This window comes from Neovison vison, chromosome 6 (genome assembly GCF_020171115.1).
Source record: "Neovison vison isolate M4711 chromosome 6, ASM_NN_V1, whole genome shotgun sequence".
NCBI classification, from domain to species: Eukaryota; Metazoa; Chordata; class Mammalia; order Carnivora; family Mustelidae; genus Neogale; species Neogale vison.
Genome location: NC_058096.1, coordinates 208,359,296 through 208,378,740, shown reverse-complemented (window position 1 = coordinate 208,378,740; position 19,445 = coordinate 208,359,296). Strand labels below are relative to the sequence as shown.

The window sequence follows — 19,445 nt, the reverse complement described above, 5'->3', positions numbered from 1 at the left end:
AATAATATGGGGTTTGAAAGGGGCACCGAATGATTATCCTAACCAGAAGTCCATTTGCTTATCTCTGAGCCCACAACTACTCATTGTCTCCTTCCTTTTGCTGTTTCTTCTATCTGTGCTGAGTGATGTCTTCACCCATTAGTTGGCAAGACCATGAGAGCTTTGTCCTTCACTGGTGCACGACCCAATCCTCTCCAGCAGGTGTTATTGGCCTCATTTTTAAAACTAGACCTTCAGTCTTCCCCAGCCAGATAAAATGCCTCTAAGGCTGGCCACCCAATTGCAAATGCATCATTGAAACCGTAGCTGGAGCTGAAGGGGTGAATGCTTTACGTGCTCTCTATGTGCCAGCCAAAGGCTGGAACAGTAGCTACTTTATTCAAAAGGCATAGACTGAGTGACTGCTGTGTGCAAAGTCCTGCCCAAGGGACTGTGGGAAGACTCTGGAATTCTCATTTTCAAGGACTTACAGCCAACCATACCCAACTGGGGTGCAGGTCAGAATCACCTAGGGAGATTTTCCAAAGGCCCCACTCCAGAGCTAAATCAGGTTGGAACCAGATCTGTGTGGTATGGACAGATATCTATGGATAGATAAAACCCATCTTCAAAATTTTGAAGATGGGTTTTATCTATGTCCTGAGATGTGATGCTATGGGACAGTGTGAGAGGCAGGCATGTGTACTTTTAACTAAAAAGCAAGGTCAAGTATAGACGTTGCCAAAGAGAAGGATAAGCATGGTGCTCTGGGAGCATAGATTAGGGAAGAAGGGTTACTGTCACTCCAGCAGCCTGGGGCAAGAAAGCTCGACTGTGTTTCCTAGGCATGGGTCCCCCAAATGCATACATTAGAAAAATAATGACAGCTGTCATTCTTTGCTCCCACTCAATACGTCGTGCTAGAATACCAGGGCCCTTGGCAGGGTGCAGGACCCGGGGTGCAAGACCTCAGGCACTTTGCATTCCAATGGGGCGGGAAGATAAGACATGCACAAGTGTAACTATGACACATGGTGGAGAGTGACAAATACTATTTCAGAGGGGACAAGCAGAGTGCCACAGCACACCAGAGAGTGCTCTTCTGATTTTCAGATAGGGAAGGTCTTCCTGAGGAGTTGGCCTTTCAGCTGGGGCTTGTAGGTAGTGGAGTAGAAGGACAGGTGTGCCATGCCCTGGGGACCACATGACGGGGGCCCAGAGGAGACTGGGGGAAGGGTGTCTGGAAGGATGGGAGAAGGGTGTGGTTTTTTTGTGGTTGGATCCTGAGCTGCATGGTGGGGATGGCAGAAGGTGGAATAACAAAGGAAAAGTTCATTGGCCCCAGATTGCAGGGCCCCTGAAAGACTTGCTGAGGTGTTTGGGCTTTATTTGCATAGTGTGAGGATCCACGAAGGGTTTCGAAGCACCCTGGTGTCCACTCAGAGGAGACTTTGTGGGGAAAGAGGTGAGGAGTGGAAGATGCTGAGGAAGTGAGGTCATTTGGGGATGGAACCATGGGCATTCAATGAACATGGACAGAAACAGCTCTGGGGGACATGGGGAAGGCAGAGGCAACAGGACTTGGCTGTGGGAGTGGAGGGAAGGGAAATGTAGGACTCAGAGTTGATGCGGGTTTGGAGTGTCGGTGGCTGGGGGAAGCTGGTGCCATCAGCCAAGCAGATGGAGAACATCTGAGGTGGAAACTGATGAATCTGAAGAATCAGCTTGATATCCATCCAGAGAGGATGAGATGTAGGAATCTTCACCCTGGTTGCCTTGGCCGAGGAGGATGTTTAGTTTTCTGGACCTTCAGAGCTGGACTATTGGTACCTAGAGGGTCATGATAGTATCTCCATATCTTTATGTCCTGCAAACAAATGCTTCATGCAGAAGGTGGGACTTACTGCATTCATTCTTTCCACAAAAGATTATTTATGGGCCAAATATCCAGGTGCTAGTTCATGTGGCATACACTAGAGCTATGACATGGAATGTATCTCTTGTCTAGTTGGGTCTTCAGGATCCAGATTGCATTCTGACTTGCTTATTTGAGGATATGCTTATCTTGGCCCAGTGAAACAGTCTCACCCAGCAGTCACAGAGGAGTGCAGAGCCAACCCCTCCAAAGTCAGCTGGCACAACCCTCCAGGTGAGCAGAGGACAGACCATCTACCATCAGTCTGCATCTATACAATTAGCACATACATGGAGCCTCAGACCCTCAAAAAGCCTTGGAGGGATTCCTTTCTGGGACTCCTTCCAAGTTTCAGAGCCTTCTGGACTAAGCAATGTCTGAAGGAATGAATTAATGAAGGAATGAATGATGAACTCAGAATCCAAGAAATGTTTTTCTGGATGGAAATATTCAGTTTCCAGTTTCTGCCACTACCTGCAGAAGAGGAGACATGAAGGACCTACTTGTGGAAGGTGGCCATGGCATTCCCCAGCATGCCCTCCATGATGTCCTTCCCTGCCCTGCTTCTCCCTGCTCCCACTCCAGCAGCTCTGTCTACCTCCACTGGCACCACTGAACTCCCTTTCAATAGAAGGAGGCACCCTCGTAATTGAAGGAGCCTGCTGCGTGATGAGGAAGGCTGCCTGCCTGCTGCCCACAGATCCGGAAGTGCCGGAGCAGACTTTTGAGATGTCTGCGGAACTTGACCCCGACAAAAACGTAGAGCACTGGGTTGAAGCAGCAGTGGGAGAAGGCAAGGTTGCGGCAGATGAGCATGGCGTAATCCATATGTTGGCTGAACTCGCAGCTCTGGATGACCCCAAGTTTCAGCAGTGTCTCCAGAAACAGGAGCAGGTTGTAGGGAGCCCAGCTAAGGAAGTAGGCTGCCACGATGGTGAATATAAGCCTGACTGTCCGAGGGTGCCGTTTGGACCGAGAGCGGAACAGGGTCTTGAGGATCTCCACGTAGCAGAACAGGATAATCCCGATGGAGAGCAGGAAGAAGACGTTATGCTGGTAGACCGAGGTTAGGAACCCCTTCCTTTCTGAGTACTGACACTGTGAAGAAAGCACTGTGTGGAAGATAGCATCAGGGATGGAGGACAGGATGCTGGTTGCCCACACAGCCATGGTCACCAGCACACGGCACTGGAGGGTGTGGACACGCAGGGATGAGAGGGGCCTCACCACTGACAGGTAGCGGTGGATAGTCATGACGGTCAGGAAGAAGATGCTGCTGTAGAGGCTGATGGAGAAGATCATGCTGAGGAGCTTGCAGAGGAAGTCCCCCAGCAGCCAGCCCCAGTGGTACGCCGTGATCCACACTGGCAACAGGCAGGAGAACGCCAGATCTGAGAGGCACAGGTTGAAGATGAAGACATTGGTGAGGGATTCCAGGCTCTCATACTTCACTAGGACCCACAACACCAGGCTGTTGCCCACCAGGCTGAGGAGGAACACCAGGAGGTACAGGATGGTGGTGCTGATGGTGGCAAAGGTAAAGGTCTTGCTCTCACACAGTAAGCTCTGAGGATCATATTCAAAAGGGGTGATGGACTCTGGGGTGCCTGAGGGCTCCATCTAGACAAAGAAAGCATCTGAAATGACAGAGATGCAGAGTTTCAGACCACAGGGTTAGGCTAGGATCCATAGGACCCACATTACATAAGAAGTGTGTGGTCCATGGTCCAGCTACCTATGGTCACTTAACTGTAAGGTGACTAGGAACTTTGTCAGAACACGAAGTCACTAAGCATTCTGTTTAGTTTGGCAGGCTTTTTTTCTTAGCAAGGCTCTCCTGATGAAGGAAGTGCATTCATTTGCATTCTGTTGTACACCCCATTTCTCCTTGGAGGCTGGCATTTGAGTAGCACTAAGCTAGACCCTTCTTCCCGTAGGTGTATGAGGAAGAGCAATGGAATTGGAGTCAAAGAACTGAGGTCAAATTTGAGCCCCATTACTATATTTCTGGGAAAGCTATCTAACCTTTCTGAACCTCAGGTCGTCATCTATAAAATAGAGCTAATGACCCCCAAATTGTTCCTTCATTTGTTTAGCAAATATCTAGTGAGCATTTACTCTGCCTCCTGGCCTCCTTCCCTTTGTCTCTCCCTCTGTCCCTCTCTTCTTTACTTCCTCTGCTCCCTCCTTTCCTTTCTTCCATAAAGTAAAGAAATTCTGATATCAGGATTGTTCAGGAAACTTGCTGTCTCTTGAAACAGGTCTAAAAAGAAAGGAGGAAACATCTCTCATGTAAACTCAGGTGTGAAATAACCTCAAGATTACGATGAACACTGAGATTCTGGGAGACCAAATCGTCACCAACACAGATGTCCCTTGAAAGGGAAGTATATGCAGAGTGACCTCTAAAGGCCAAAGGAGCCATGAGGCCAAAGAAAAAAGGCCAGTAAAGTCCAGCTTGCCAAGAAATGGCTTATTAAAGGGGCTTATGGACAGAGGTGTGTCTTGGGTTGCTGCAAGATGAGTGTATCTCTGCACCCTGAGACGTCCTGTTACACCTGATTTTGTAGCCCTAGAGGCTGGGGAGTGCATAATGGGTGACAACTAGGAGGAAATGTTTGGGAATATTTGTCTGTCATTGTTGTATCTCCAGAATAGATCAAGGCCTTTATGTTCTAAGCATATACTTAAGGGTAATTTATTATGCAAGTGGTTAGACAAAAGGAAAGAATGGTGATTGTGGTGGTATGTGGGGGGACTGTGCTCAAGAGGGCTCCAGGTCACAGAGCAGTCATCGTGGCAGATTTGTCCAAGATGGCATCAGGCTGGTTCACACACTTGCTAACACAGAAGATTAACTCTCTGAGCAGAAGGCTGTCTCACACGGGAGTTTGGATTACAGAACATCCTATAGAGACAAACAAATGGCAATAACCTAAGTGCCCTGTCGGAGGGGAGTAGCTAAGAGAACTGTATTGAGTCACACTGATTCAATCCTCTGAGTTAGTGAGGTTTGGGAAACTATGAGACTTGAAGGCCAGGAAGAGGAGAGGGAGTGACTTAAGAGCCAGACACTGTACTAGCACAGGCTATTCCCCTGCTCCTTCCATCCTGCGACTGTCTGTAAGGCACGGCCACCCCTACCTTATTGAAGAGGAAACCAAGGCTCAGACTGGTGAAGTGCCCTTTTCAACAGTATAAAGCCAGTAAGCAGGAAGGAGAGCCCAGCCGGGAGCCAAACCTAAGCTCTCCTGTCTTGTACTTGGAGGAGGAGAAAGGGAAAAGCAGCCCAAGTTACGCACTTACCTAGTTTGGGATGGGAGGAATAAAAGGGGGCGTCTCAGACATGTCCGATTTTAGGTAGTAAGTCAATTCATGTCTCCAAACACCAAAGTGAAGATGGTTGAAAATATTACATATAGTTGGTTTCTTTTGTATTCTTTTGATTCCCAAAGAGGAATACATAAGCTTTTGTATGTTTACTGTCCAGTTATGTTTCTTATTTTGAAAGTATTTATGAATTTTGTTCATTTTTTTTGCTTGGACTAATAATGTTTTCCTTATGAATTTTTAAAAATTTTTAAAAAATATTTAATTTATTTATTTGACAGACAGAGATTACAAGTAGGCAGAGGCAGGCAGAGAGAGAGAGAGGAGGAAGCAGGCTCCCTGCAGAGCAGAGAGCCTGATATGGGGCTCGATCCCAAGACCTGGGGTCATGACCTGAGCCGAAGGCAGAGACTTTAACCTGCTAAGCCACCCAGGCACCCCTTCCTTATGAATTTTTAAGAGCACTTTTTGGTACTGTCAATCTGTTGTGCTTCTTAGCTTTTAATTCTGTCCATGTCTTTTCTTTCTTTCTTTTTTTTTTTTTTTTTTGACATTTAGAAAGTGGGAGTCTACATTTTAAAGAGGAGCTTATCTGATTCAATCCAATTGTGTTTGATGACTTCTGACATATGCCAGGCCCTGTGACAGATGCTGGCCTTTTGGGTGGAAACATAACTAATAAATAGTCTCTATCTATAAGAGGCTTATAGTTTAGAAGGAAATTAGAAATCATACAAATGTCTGGGATTTCCTGTAGTGTGATGAGTTGGAAATGCAGATATTTTTGGGATGGGGCCTTGTAAGCACCCCTCATATCATACAGGTGATCCCCAAAGTCTGCTGCTAGGCTTTCATCTTCTCCTGACCTAGGGCCAGTGTAAGCTGACCCATCTTCTTAATATCATCAGCCCAGCTGCGTGGTTAGAAATTTCTCAAAATTAAGTGACTTATCCTGACAAAGAAGATATCTTGTCCCTCTTTTATTGCAATTTACTAAAAACAAGTAGCTTGACAAAATCTCAGTGTTGTAACATATCTCATGAACACAGAACAAAACAACAGAGAGCTGGTTTGGCTTCCTTGGCTGATGATTTGTGTTGCATCGCCAAGATAAGATAATCACAGGTCTCTACGTTGAGTTCACATTTTCTCCTCAACTCTCCAGAATAAAGGAAGTCCTCGGGCTGGGCTGGGATGACAGGGAGCCAATGGCCAATCAACTCAACTTCCATTTCTCCCTCTTTACCTAGTTTTTTCCAGATCTGTGGTCCCGAATAATGCAGATTGAATGGGTTGTTAAGAGGACTTTCTAGTTCCTGCTTTGCCTGGTTATCAAGCACTGAATTATTTACCATGGAAAAGATAACATAAGTGGGTTTCATTTCTCAATAATATTTGAGTAAGCTAAGATTTGACCAACCATTCTACAGATAAGAACTATAAACCCCGGGAAAGAAACCAAAACCAAACCCCCAAACCTTCCTCTGGGCACTATTGAGCAACCAAAAGATGGTGAATTCTGGAAGGGACCAGGCATTTGAAAAAGGAGAGCAACTAAATGGCACAGGTGGGATTCCCATTTTTGGCTTTGGCCTCAGTGCAGGAGCCGGTCATAAGGGGCAGCTAAAATTCCAGTAGCAAAGTCACAATTTTTTGGTCTTGGAAAACTAGAAGGCTGAACTTAGGGCAATCACAGCCACTGGAGAGGGGATGAGGTGACATCGCAGAGAGGAAAGGGTTAGATAGTGAGAACCTCAGGATCTGTGTGTTTACTCTGCCCAAATGTTTGGCTGACCTCTGAACCATGAATGCCCCTGTGAATGTGGAGGTGGTGAACTGGAATTGAGCTGCTGCCTACTTCATGGGAGGCAGAGTTTAGAGTCTGAGCTGGCCACTTTAATTGGGTGATAGAACAAACAACAAATAAAACAATGATTACTTTTCAAAAGAATAAAACAGAATCTGGTCTGCACAGCATAGCATCTGTAATGATCAGGCTACAATACATCACTCGGCATGTGGAGAAATAGGAGAACGTGGTCCACCCTCAAAAGGAAAAAACCCCATCAAGAAACTGACCCTGAGATGACCCAGATGTTGGAATTCATGAAATAAGTATGGAAATGCAACTCTCTTCACTGTGCTCAAGGGACTAAAGGACTAAAGGAAAATATATCCCTAATGAATGGAAAGATCTCAGAAGAGAAAGACAAACTAAATGAAAGGCCCAAAAGGAAGTGGAAACAAATAACAATAAGATATCTGGAAAAGCCAAAATAATATGGAAGTAAAATGACATATTTCTAAAGACTCAGAGTCAAAGGAAAAAAAATCAAAGGCTAATTATAAAATATTTGGAACCAAATAATAACGAAAATAACACATATCAAAATTCATGGCACACAACCAAAGCATACTCAGAAATGTATACCTTTAAATGCTTATATTGGAAAAAAGAAAGGTCTAAAATTAGTGATTTAAAATCAATGACTCAGAAGCTAGGGAACAAAAGAGCAAGTTAAACCCAAAGGAATTAGAAGGAAGGAAATACAGATAAAAGAAGAAATAAAAAATAGGGAATAAAAAGAGAGGAAAAACCGGTTGTTGGAAAAAAATTTTAAAAATGTAACAGAACTCTAGTTAGGTTGAGAACATAAAGAGAGAGGACACCAATTCTGGGTAGCAGGTATGGAAGAATGGGCATTGCTACAGATCTTGTAGATTTAAGTGACTAACAAAGAAATATTATGATCAATTTTACATTAGATACAGCAACTTAAATAAAATGGACACATTTCTTTGAAAATTCAGCCTACCAAAGCTGACAAAGAGGTGATACAGCAAATCTGTGAAGTCCTACTTTTATTGGAGAAATTTAATTAACTATAAAAAAAACTTTGTCACAACGAAAACTCCGGAACTAGATGATTTTTTTCTCATGCATTCTGTCAAACTTCTAAGGAAGAAATAATACCAATCTTTTACAAACAATCTGAGGTACAGTACAGAACACTTCTCAAATCACTTCAGGAGGCCAGCATCATCCTGATACCAAAACCAGACAAAAACATCACAATAAAGGAAACTACAAAACCAGTATCACTCATCAATATAGACGCAAAAATTCCTTAACCAACTGTTAGCGTGTCAAATCCAGCAATATACTTTAAAAGGAGTATATATCAACGACAAAGTGGTGTTTATTCCAGAAATATGAGAATGGTTTAACATTTGAAAACTCAAGTAATTTGGGGCACCTCAGGGGCTCAGTTGGTTAAACGTCTGCTTTTGGGTAAGGTCATGTTCTCAGGGTTCTGAGATTGAACCCAGCTTCGGAGTCCCTGCTCAGCAGAAAGTCTGCTTATCCCTCTGCTCCTCAATTCACTTGCTCTCTTTTTCGGAAAAAAAGTAAAATCTTTTTAAAAATCAAGCAATTTGTCACCATATTGACAGAATAAAGACAAAAGCTACGTGACACTTTTTGATCAATGCAGAAAAGTATTTGACAGAACCCCATACCCATTCATGATGTAAACTCTGAGCAAATCAGAAATTAAAGGGATATTGGACATCTACAAAAGCTATTTCACTCTTCTGGTGGTTATTTATTCCTATACACAAAATATCATAGGCGCTTCTGGTCTGGGGTTGGGAGGTCTTGGGGATGCACAAGGCAAAATGGTGCCAAACCCCAAACCACTGTGAGTTATATTCTAGGAGCCCGGTCCCCTTTTGCCTGTCACTGCCCTCCCTCCCTGTCTGCGCTTGCTCAACCCCAAAAGATCAAAGTTAGCCTTCCAGTCCACAATATGCTTCTGGATGGAGAAACACAGATCTAAATTATCCAACCACTGATCATAATGCCTGACCTAAAGGCTAGGCACCAGATAACCCCCTATACTTTCTTTCTTCAGCAGAGGGAAAAGAAAAACATGTACATGATAGGTCTACTCAAAGTGTTTGGACCAGGTTTTTAGCAATGCAGATTTAGGGAAATCCGCAGACATAGGGCCTCAGAGGCTCTAGAAGTAGGGGTCAGGACTCTGAATATTTACTAGCTCTCCACCTGGTACATGCTATTCACATCAGAGGAAAACATAAGTTAGAAGTGTTTGTAAAGGAACTCACCTAGATCTACACCTGTTTAGATGCGTCTTGAGGGAGAAATGGCACTTCTCTGCTGCACATTGTGCTCCAAGAAACTGAAACACTGCCCTGCCCAGAAGGTTAAAGGGAAGACGGTTGCGGTTGCGTATAGTCTCAGAGGGAGGCAGGGAGCCTTGGCTAAGCCCTCCTCTCCCTTTCCTGGCTTCCCGGATTGACCCACCCTCAACCTCCCCACTCCCACCCAAGCCATCCTGTCAGAACCAGCCCCATTGCTGATCACCTGACCTATCTCCAAAGGCAGGTGTGGTTCGCAACTTAAGGATCATCTGGGCCCCTGGGTCCCCCTGAGAAAAGGGTCAGGTAATTTTGGAGTTGCAAGGAATCCTAAAGGATAAATTTTTTAAAAGTTGCATCTGTATTTTAGTAAAATTTATATTTATTAGCATACCAGTTACATATGATGATGGCGATGACGATTTTATTTTATTATTTATTTATTTGACAGAGAGAGAGAGAGAGAGAGCGCTTGAGCACACGAGCAGGGGGAGCAGCAGAGGGAGAGAGAGAAAAGCAGGCTCTCTGATGAGCAGGGAAGTGGATGCGGAGCTTGATCCCAGGACCCTGGGACCATCACTTGAGCCAAAGGTAGATGCTTAACTGACGGAACCACGCAGGACCCCCAATGATGATGATTTTAAATTGAGATAACATTCATGGAACAAAAAATTTACTACTTTAAATTGTAGAATTCTGTAGTGTTTAACATATTCACAATATTTACAAGCATCCTTGCTATTCAATTCCGGAACATTTCCAGCCCCCCCAAGAAAAATCCCATACTTGTTAGCAGTCTAGTCCCTTTCCCATTTCCCTCCATCCCCCCTAGCAACCACTAATCTACTTGCTGTCCTTATGGTTTTGCCTATTCTGGACTTTTCATCTGGGTGAAATCTTACAATATGTGACCTTCGGTGACCGGCCTCTTTCACTGAGTATAATGTTTAGAAGGCTCATGCGTATTCTGGGATGTATCACTACTTCCTTCCATTTTGCAGTTGAATACTATTCCGCTGTATGGATACACCACATTTCATTTACCCATTCATCAGCTGAGGGACATTTGGGTTGTTTCCACTATTATGGATAATGCTATTATCCATAATAGTGGAATATTATGGATAATGCTATTATGGATAATGCTACCCTGAACATTCATGGACAAGTTTTTGTGTGGACACGTATTTTCAGTTCTCTTGCCTACATACCCAAGAGTGGAATTACAGGGGTGTATGGTGACTATTTTTAAACTTTCTGGGGGAACTGCCAGACTGCTTTTCACAGAGCTGTACCATTTTGCTTTCCCACCAACAGTGCATGAGGGCCCCAGTTTCCCCCTTTCTTCACCAACCCTTGTTCATTTTCTCTCTTTCTTTCCTTTTTAAATTACAGAGTATGAAATGGTAGCTTACCATGCTTTTGATGTACATATCTTTCATGGATAACAAGGTTAAGTATCTTTTCATATGCTTATTGGTCCTTTGGGTACTTCCTTGAGAAGTGTCCATGCAGAAACTTCCCCTTTCTCAAGTTTGGGTTATTTGGCTTTTTATTATAAAATTGTAAGCATTATTTATATATTCTGGATACTAGAGTCTTCTCAGATATATGATTTGCAAATAACTTCTCCCATTTTGTGAGAACTTTTTAAATTTGTTGAGCGTGTCCTTTCATAAACAAAAGTCTTTAATTTTGATGAAGACCCATTTATATATACATTTTTTTAAGAATTTATTTATTTGACAGAGAGAGATCACAAGTAGGCAGAGAGGCAGGCAGAGAGAGAGGAGGAAGCAGGCTCCCTGCTGAGCAGAGAGCCCCATGTGGGACTTGATTCCAGGACCCTGGGATCATGACCTGAGCCGAAGGCAGTGGTTTAACCCACTGAGCCACCCAGGTGCCCCTATATATACATTTTTAATTCTTGCGATAAATTATATTAGGATAATGCTGGCCTCACAGGATGAGTTTGAAAGTGTTCCTTCTTGGGCGCCTGGGTGGCTCAGTGGGTTAAGCCGCTGCCTTCGGCTCAGGTCATGATCTCAGGGTCCTGGGATCGAGTCCCGCATCGGGCTCTCTGCTCAGCAGGGAGCCTGCTTCCATCTCTCTCTCTCTGCCTGCTCTCCATCTACTTGTGATTTCTCTCTGTCAAATAAATAAATAAAATCTTTAAAAAAAAAAAGAAAGTGTTCCTTCTGCTTCTATCTTCTGAAAGAGATTATAGGGAATAGATGTAATTTCTTCTTTAAATGGTTGGTAGAATTCACCCACAGGCCCATCTGGTCTGGTGATTTCTGTGTTGAAGAGTTATTAACTGTTGATTCAATTTCTTAGTAGATAGAAGCCTATTCACATTGTCTGTTTCTTCTTGTGTGAGTTTTGACAGGTTGTATATTTGAAGGAATTGGTCCATAGGTTATCAAATTTGTGGGCATAGTACTGTTCGTAATATTCCCCTATTACTTTTTAATGTTGATGTAGTTTGTGGTGATGTCTCCTCTTTTGTTTCTGATATTAGTAATCTGAATTCTCTCTTTCTTAGTCTGAATAAACACTATTGATTGTATCAAAATTTTCAAAGAACCACCATTGGTTTTATTGATTTTCTCTACAAAAATGGGATCATATTATGCCCACGGATATATCCTTTTTCCTTTAAGCAAAGTGGCACGGACATCTTTCCAAGCCCATTTTATTCTAGCAATTGAAAAGCGTTCCACCACATTGTGGTGCCATATTTTACCCACTTCCCTGTCAATGGACGCCCGGTTTGCTTCCAAGTTTTAAAATTATCCCAATGATACAGGGAACATCCCTGAAGCTATACCTTTAATGCACTGTATCGATATTTCTATGGGATGGATTTTTCAGAAGTGGTGGATTTCTGGGTCATATGTGAATTTTACATTTTGTGTATGTGAGAATGTATGTGAATTTTACATTTTGGTGCATATTGCCAGATTGCCCTCTATGGAGGTGGTATTTATTTACATTTCCACAATAGTGTACAGATGTCCCCATTTCCATGTACCTGGTCAAAACTGGATGTTACTAGCTTTAAAAGTTTTAGTCATTTTGAAGGCGTAGAGAAGTATCATGTTGTTTTGATTCAAACTATATATTATTTTTAGCTAGACATTTTTTTCCACAGCTTTATTGGCCAATTATGGATGTGTGTGATTGCTCTTTGCCAAAGTAGGTAATTATCAAGAGGACTCACATAGGAAGTGTTTAACAAATGTTTATTCCCTAAATATGAAGACACAATTTGAAACTAAGGAGTTCACAATTCCTCATGTTTGGTTTTAGTGTGAAAAAGAAGTCATGGTTTTGCCTTAAACAGAAAGTTCTAAAATACTTCTCGGGCTGGACGAAGGTGGAACTGAGTTCCAGCCTCATGCAGACTGGACGGACAAAAGGGGAAGTCCAATCTTGGGTACAGCACAAAGTGGACAGAGGCCTGGTTACCACAGTTCGGGTCTGGACCCATCTGTGGGGAAGTGGGATTCGGGGCAGAGACTAGTATCAGCAGAGGTCTTTGGCATCAGCATCAGAGTGGGACTCTTGGCAGGAATTAAATTCTGTAACAGGAACTGCTGACTCTAGATCCCCTGGCTCCCATAATCTAACTGGGCCAAGTATAAGATAGATGATTCTGTTTGAGACCGTACACATAAGACCAGGCATAAGCGTATGTACATCAAAGGTCTTGAAGCTTTAAGAGCCCTTGGAAGTGCATCCTGGCCTCACTGGGTGGTACATTCATGGGGAACATCTTCAGTCATGAAGGTGAAGAGGGCCACCTTGAGTAGCCACAGAGGCCAAGGATCTCATGGAAGGGTTAGAAGGGATGAGCACCACCGTTTCTGGATGACAACACAGGAGACCACGTCAGGAACCTCATCATTAACTGAAGTTGGCTTTAGGGGGTGGGGAGGATGGTTCTGAAGTCCTGGGGGGCAGGGGAGTAGAGTGTGTGCCAGAGTCTTTGTAATCTGGATTTTGAGGTTAGCATGATCTTATCTGAAACTGAGGCTAGAGAGCTTGGGGTCCCTCTAGTTATGCCAGAGTCTAAAACAAAGTTAGATCTTTGGGAGGAAATTAAATAGTCTTAGCTTCAAGAGTTATAGGAAGACATGACTCCATGAAGGTCACAGTATGTCACTGCACAATAGTGCCTCAAAGTTACTTTTAAAAATTAAATTTATCTTATTATTATCATTGATAGGCAATAGAGTCACAGGAGTTAATGTGGATCACAGATCAAAATCAAAGATCCAGGCATGCCTCGGTGGCTCAGTCATTAAGTGTCTAAGTGGCTTAACCATTAAGTTTGGCTCAGGTCATGACCCCGGGTCCTGGGATTGAGCCCCACATCGGGCTCCCCGCTCAGCAGGAAGCCTGCTTCTCCCTCTCTCACTCCCCCTGCTTGCATTCCCTTTCTGGCTGTGTCTCTCTCTGTCAAATAAATAAAATCTTAAAAAAAATCAAAGATCTATATTGAAAAACACAGGAATTCACACCTCTATATTAATAATAAATAGGTAAGTAAATAGGTGAGTGGGGAGGGCTCTGCTTATGGGAGAGGTCAGTAGGTAACTGTGGAGGTGGAGTTGGGGTTGGAAGATCACTGTACAGCCATCAGAGAGAAGGCTAATTCAGGGAAGAACCTCCAATGGTTGCTAATTCTAGGATTGGGCATTTTTTTTTCCATTTTTAAAAATTTCTTTTCAGGGGCGCCTGGGTGGCTCAGTGGGTTGAGCCGCTGCCTTCAGCTCAGGTCATGATCTCGGGGTCCTGGGATCGAGCCCCGCATCGGGCTCCTTGCTCGGCGGGGAGCCTGCTTCTCTCTCTGCCTCTGCCTGCTTGTGATCTCTGTCTCTCTCTCTCTCTGTCAAATAAATAAATAAATAACCTTTAAAAAAAATTTCTTTTCAGCATAACAGTATTCATTGTTTTTACACCACACCCAGTGCTCCATGCAATCCGTGCCCTCCTAACACCCACCACCTTGTTTCCCCAACCTCCCATCCCCCGCCCCTTGAAGACCCTCAGGTTGTTTTTCAGTCTATAGTCTCTCATGGTTCACCTCCCCTTTCAATTTCCTTAATGGATTGGGCATTTTTGATGAGGCACAGGATATCTGCATCGTTCTGAATGGTTTCCACACAGACTATATTAGTTACAAAGACAGCAATAGTAATTGTATAGCAGAGAAATTGGACAACACTTTGACCCAATGATCAGATTTAACATCCCCAGTGAAGGGCAGATGGACGTCAAGTGCCTCCAGATATGATGTCCGGAGGAGGACACAATATGGCTCCTGTAGTATCCAGACAGGGATGCATGACCTGAATCTGAAGATGGTGAATCATCAGATAGATCCAAGTGAGGAATGTCCTGTTAAAAAGCAGGGAGCTCTATTGTTCAAAAATGTCAATGTCAAGAAAGGTGAAGAAGGCTGAGGAATTTCCTGATTAAAGGAGGTAAAGGACACGACAGCTGAATGCAGCACGGGGCCCTAGACTGGGAGATCCTGTGCTAGAGGAAAAAGTGTTATGAAGAACATGATCGCATCAACCAGCTAAGCCGGGACACCCATAAGTAGATTAGATACAAGGGCTAGGTTAACACAGAGCCTACTGATGTTGATCAGTGCAATGTGGTTATGTATGAGGATGTTCCCATTCTTTGGAAGTGCACCCTGAAATATGTAGGGGTAACAGGTTCTACAGTTTCCTTTCACATAACTCGGAAAGGAAGGTCTGGACTGAACGCACATGATACCACCTGTGGGATAAAATATTAATAATAGGTGAATCTATGAGAAGAGTTTGGAAGTGCTGCTTTGCATGGTTCTTACACTTGCCAATTTTTCTGTTTGAAATTATTTTCAAATGAATAGTGAAAAAGCTTAAAAAAACCAAATGTATGCAGTACAAAAATCTTACTGTCAATCTGTCCCATGCCCCAAACACTTGTATTAATTTCTTGTGTTCCCTTCTAAAGTGTCCTTTTAGAAACACAATCAAGTATGGACATTTACACGCATGTTATTTTTGCTTGAAGTCAAAATCTAGAGATTTTTAGCCTCTCAAGAAGCCAGATCAATAGAATCTTCCTTTTTTAATTTCTCCAAAAGTCTTCATTATCAGCATAACATGCAGGGGTATCCCCCTTTTGTTGAGTCAGCAATAACAAATACCCAGTCATGATGACATCTTGCCTTCTCCTCCCTGTGGAGGTGAGTGACCCACAACTCTCCTGGTTCATCCTAGGAAGTACTGGCCGGTCTAAAGCAGTGGTCTATATACATGATTCTTCAGGTGAATCTTGGGAGCTGATAATCAGCCAAAAGCTGGAATGACTAACCTAAAGAAATGAGGTAATGAAGGCATCTGTAACTTGGAGTGGGAAAAAGAGAGTTTCTCCTAAGCTGTATTCCTTGGTATCTTCTGGAGCATGGAGCTCAAGCCAGCAAGAAGGAAATAGAGATACTCAGACACTCTTCTGGAGACTCTGATTCCATAACTGCAAGGTGTCTAAGGTGATTGGGATTCTCACCTATCCAGTGGGAGGGTACACACAGAGAAACATCTGTTTAGGGAGCCACTATCATCCTGGCAAGTATTGACCTTGTCACAAGCAACACTCTGAAGAAGACATTATCAATATTCAGATTTTACCCATGAGCCAGCAGAGGGGCCCAGATGTAAAGTCAACTGCCCACAGTCAAAGGACAAGAAAATGGTAGCTAAGTGGGAGGGGGAGGAGAGGAAGGAAAAAGAGAATCTTAAGCAGGCTTTACTCCTGGTGCAGAGCCTGATGCAGGGCTCAGTCTCACCACCCTGAGATCATGACCTGAGCCAGAATCAAGAATGAGAGGCTTAACTGACTGAGCCACCCAGGTGCCCCACTAATCTATACTCTTTTTATTTTTTTAAAAGATTTTATTTATTTATTTGACAGACAGAGATCACAAGTAGGCAGAAAGGCAGGCAGAGAGAGAGGAAGGGAACCAGGCTCCCTGCTGAGCAGAGAGCCCGATGCGGGACTCGATCCCAGGACCCTGGGATCACGATCTGAGCTGAAGGCAGAGGCTTTAACCCACTGAGCCACCCAGGTGCCCCCTAACGTATACTCTTAATCAGATATGTATACAGGACAAGTTTTTAGAGATCATGTATTTGATATCTTAGGACATTTTAGTCAAACTAAGGTATATAATGAGAAAGAGGGCAAAGAAAAGGATGAGCTCCGGGCTTCTGTTTACCAGCTCAAGCTCTGCATAAATGACCTGAAAACTTCTGTTTTCAGAAGTTTTTATATTTCCTATTTCCTACAGCCACAAGCCTGAGATTTCTTTCTTTCTTTCTTTTTTTTAAAAGATTATTTATCTATTTAACAGAGAGAGAGAGAGAGGTCACAAGCAGGCAGAGAGAGAGGGAGAAGCAGGCTCCCAGCCCAGCGGAGAGCCCGATGCGGGGTTTGATCCCAGGACCCTGAGACCATGACCTGAGCCGAAGGCAGAGGTTTAAACCACTGAGCCACCCAGGTGCCCCAAGCCTGAGATTTCTGAACACCAAACAACTCTCAAGCTGCAAGTGTTTGAATTACAATGTAAATTAAGTCCACAGTACTACAAGGTATCTTCTGTTAAAGTGAGGGCATTGGCTGGGATGTCCTGGGATTCTGATAACCGGAATGGGGACATATAGGAAGATCTCAAGGAAGCCGAGGGTATAGAATCCCTCAATCCTCCTGAGTCTTCTTTGCCGATAGAAGCAGTCCTTCTACCTATGTCTGACTCACCAAGTCATCAAATGGATGTGGTACATATGAGATGAGGCCCAGGCAGTCCCTGAAGGCAAAAGTAAGTCATATGAGGAATTAGCTCAAATGCCCATGGCCCCTATTTATTCTGGCTACACTGCCTTCTCTCTCCAGCTACACACCTATGACCTCACGAGCAGTTCCCTAGGACCCATTGAATGAGGAAGAAAAAAAACCCATATCTGGTTTACAGCTGGTTCTGCGTGACATGCAGGTACCACCCATAAATGGTGGCATCTCTCTTTGGGACATCCCTGGATGACAGGGATGAAGGTAAATCCTCTCTGCGAGCAGAATTTTGAGCATCGCACCTGGTTGTTCATTTTGCTTGGAAGGAGAAATAGGAAGGAGAAACACCCAGTCCTGCTATTTATAGACATCCTCTGAGTTCAGTCCCCACAGATCTCATCCTGTACAGAGCACGTTTGCTAGTTGACTTCAGATAGAAAATATTACTTCCCCGATTTCTACATTCAGGGACAGAGTGGTAAAGAACTCTGTCATTTCTATGGGACATGCAGTGTACAGGTTCCTTTCCTACTTCTACCAAAAAAAGAGGAAAGGGTGCTTGGCCATTTTTCACTTCCTTTGGGCTGAGGCCTTAATACCCATGACCAGTGTCCCCTTCAGAGTTTTTTCCTTTGGTAAAAATTGAGGTACGTGTGAGGTGGTTGTACACTTACTGATATATACATCTGTAATGACAAATGTGCATACGTTTATAAGCATAAAGCCATACTTTCACCTGACGTCTTACAACTGTCTTGCATACAGCTGCGAAAATGGTGACTCTTCCCCCAGACAGGGTGCAAAGTCCTTGGGTGATATTTATTCTTTTCCTTGATCCTGTGTAACTTGAATGTGCGATGTAATGTCAATTATTATTAATATGACACCTCCTGTTAGCAGACAAGAGAGCAAGAGAGGGAAGAGAACGAAACTATTTGCTTAATATATGTGTAGATAACATATATATGTACATAAACATATTCATAATGAAACAAGGAAGAAATATTCATAATAATGATAGTTCTCATTTCTGTATCTGGTCACATGGGCACAGCTTGCATTTACAGCTATATTCTTCTACTACTTGTTCCAGATTCCCTTTGCCCTCAGCGAGTCCCTTAGCTGGTTGTGGTTCTTTGCCTGGTGGGTGACCCAAACTTTCATACCTAACACCTGGACCATTAGCATTTCTGTTTGAATCGGGTTGTTGTGGTTTCCCACTGACTTTAATCGCAGGACTTGGTAATACATGATAAGAGACACCCCAAGGGATCTGATCTCCTGTACTCCAGACATATTCTTTTTTACTTCTCTGGTGCAGTAGAAGATCAGTTTCCTCTTGGGGGCCTGGATCAATCACCCTGCCAGCGCAGTAACTCCCTTTTTTGACCCAGAGGCAAGAAGATTCCAAAGTGGCGAGGTGGTCATCTCAACTTCTGGTTCAGTGAAATCATTTGTCTCCCGGTGGAAGCATGCATTGTGGTCTAAGGGCTCTCCCAGCCAACCCCTTGCTCCCTCTCCCTTTATCCTCTCACATTTCCCCCAAAAAACCTCCTGTATATCTGATCCTCACTTGGTATCTGCTTTTGAGATTCCAAAGGAGGAGAAGCTCAAGAGCCATCTGAGGGTCTTAAGTTTGGCATGGGGTCATCCTTCTCTCAGGAGGAATAGGGCCTGGGGCAAGGAGCAGGATGAGGTGGCTGACAGCATTCAGAAGGCCCACCCACCTCTCTGTTGGAACTTCCAGACTGTCTCCAGCTGGGTGGCTTGGTGCCCATGCAGGCAGAAGGTGAAAGGCAGACCTGGAGGGATGAATGGTAGACTCCCCTTCAGAGCCTTGGGTAGCCCATCCCAGTCCAGTCTCCTTTGATGCACGCTTGCACTTGCCCACTGCACTCCACCACGCATGAAACTTCCTCTGCATTAAGACTCTCTTGCTTCCCTCTCTCCTAGTTCATTACCACCCCTCCTTGGTTTAAACTTCACCCTCTTGAACATGTCAGGCTCTTTGTTGATTGTGTTCTTTTGTACCAAGGCATTTCTCTACTCATTGCAACATTTTTATCCAATAATGACTTGTTTAATCATCATAATGCAATAGCCAACATTTACTGAGTGCTTACCACATGCCAAGCACTGTGTAACCATTTGCTAGACTTTATTCTAGACTATACTTTCCATGAGGGCAAGGACCATCTTCTGTCTTGTTTGT

At 43.8% G+C, this 19,445-nt stretch overlaps 1 protein-coding gene across 1 annotated transcript; it reads right to left on the bottom strand.

Annotated features, from left to right (window-relative positions):
• Positions 1–2,518: 2,518 nt before the first annotated feature.
• On the bottom strand, positions 2,519–9,407 carry XCR1 (X-C motif chemokine receptor 1). The gene is made up of 2 exons (XM_044255296.1): positions 9,353–9,407; positions 2,519–3,531 (listed from the first exon to the last, which is right to left on the bottom strand). The coding sequence occupies exon 2, from the start codon at positions 3,512–3,514 to the stop codon at positions 2,519–2,521; it is 996 nt and encodes a 331-aa protein (XP_044111231.1). The 5' UTR covers positions 3,515–3,531; positions 9,353–9,407.
• Positions 9,408–19,445: the final 10,038 nt, after the last annotated feature.

Excerpts from the sequence above, each read along its gene's own strand:
- XCR1 (XM_044255296.1), bottom strand. The coding sequence starts at position 3,514 with ATGGAGCCCTCAGGCACCCCAGAGTCCATCACCCCTTTTGAATATGAT.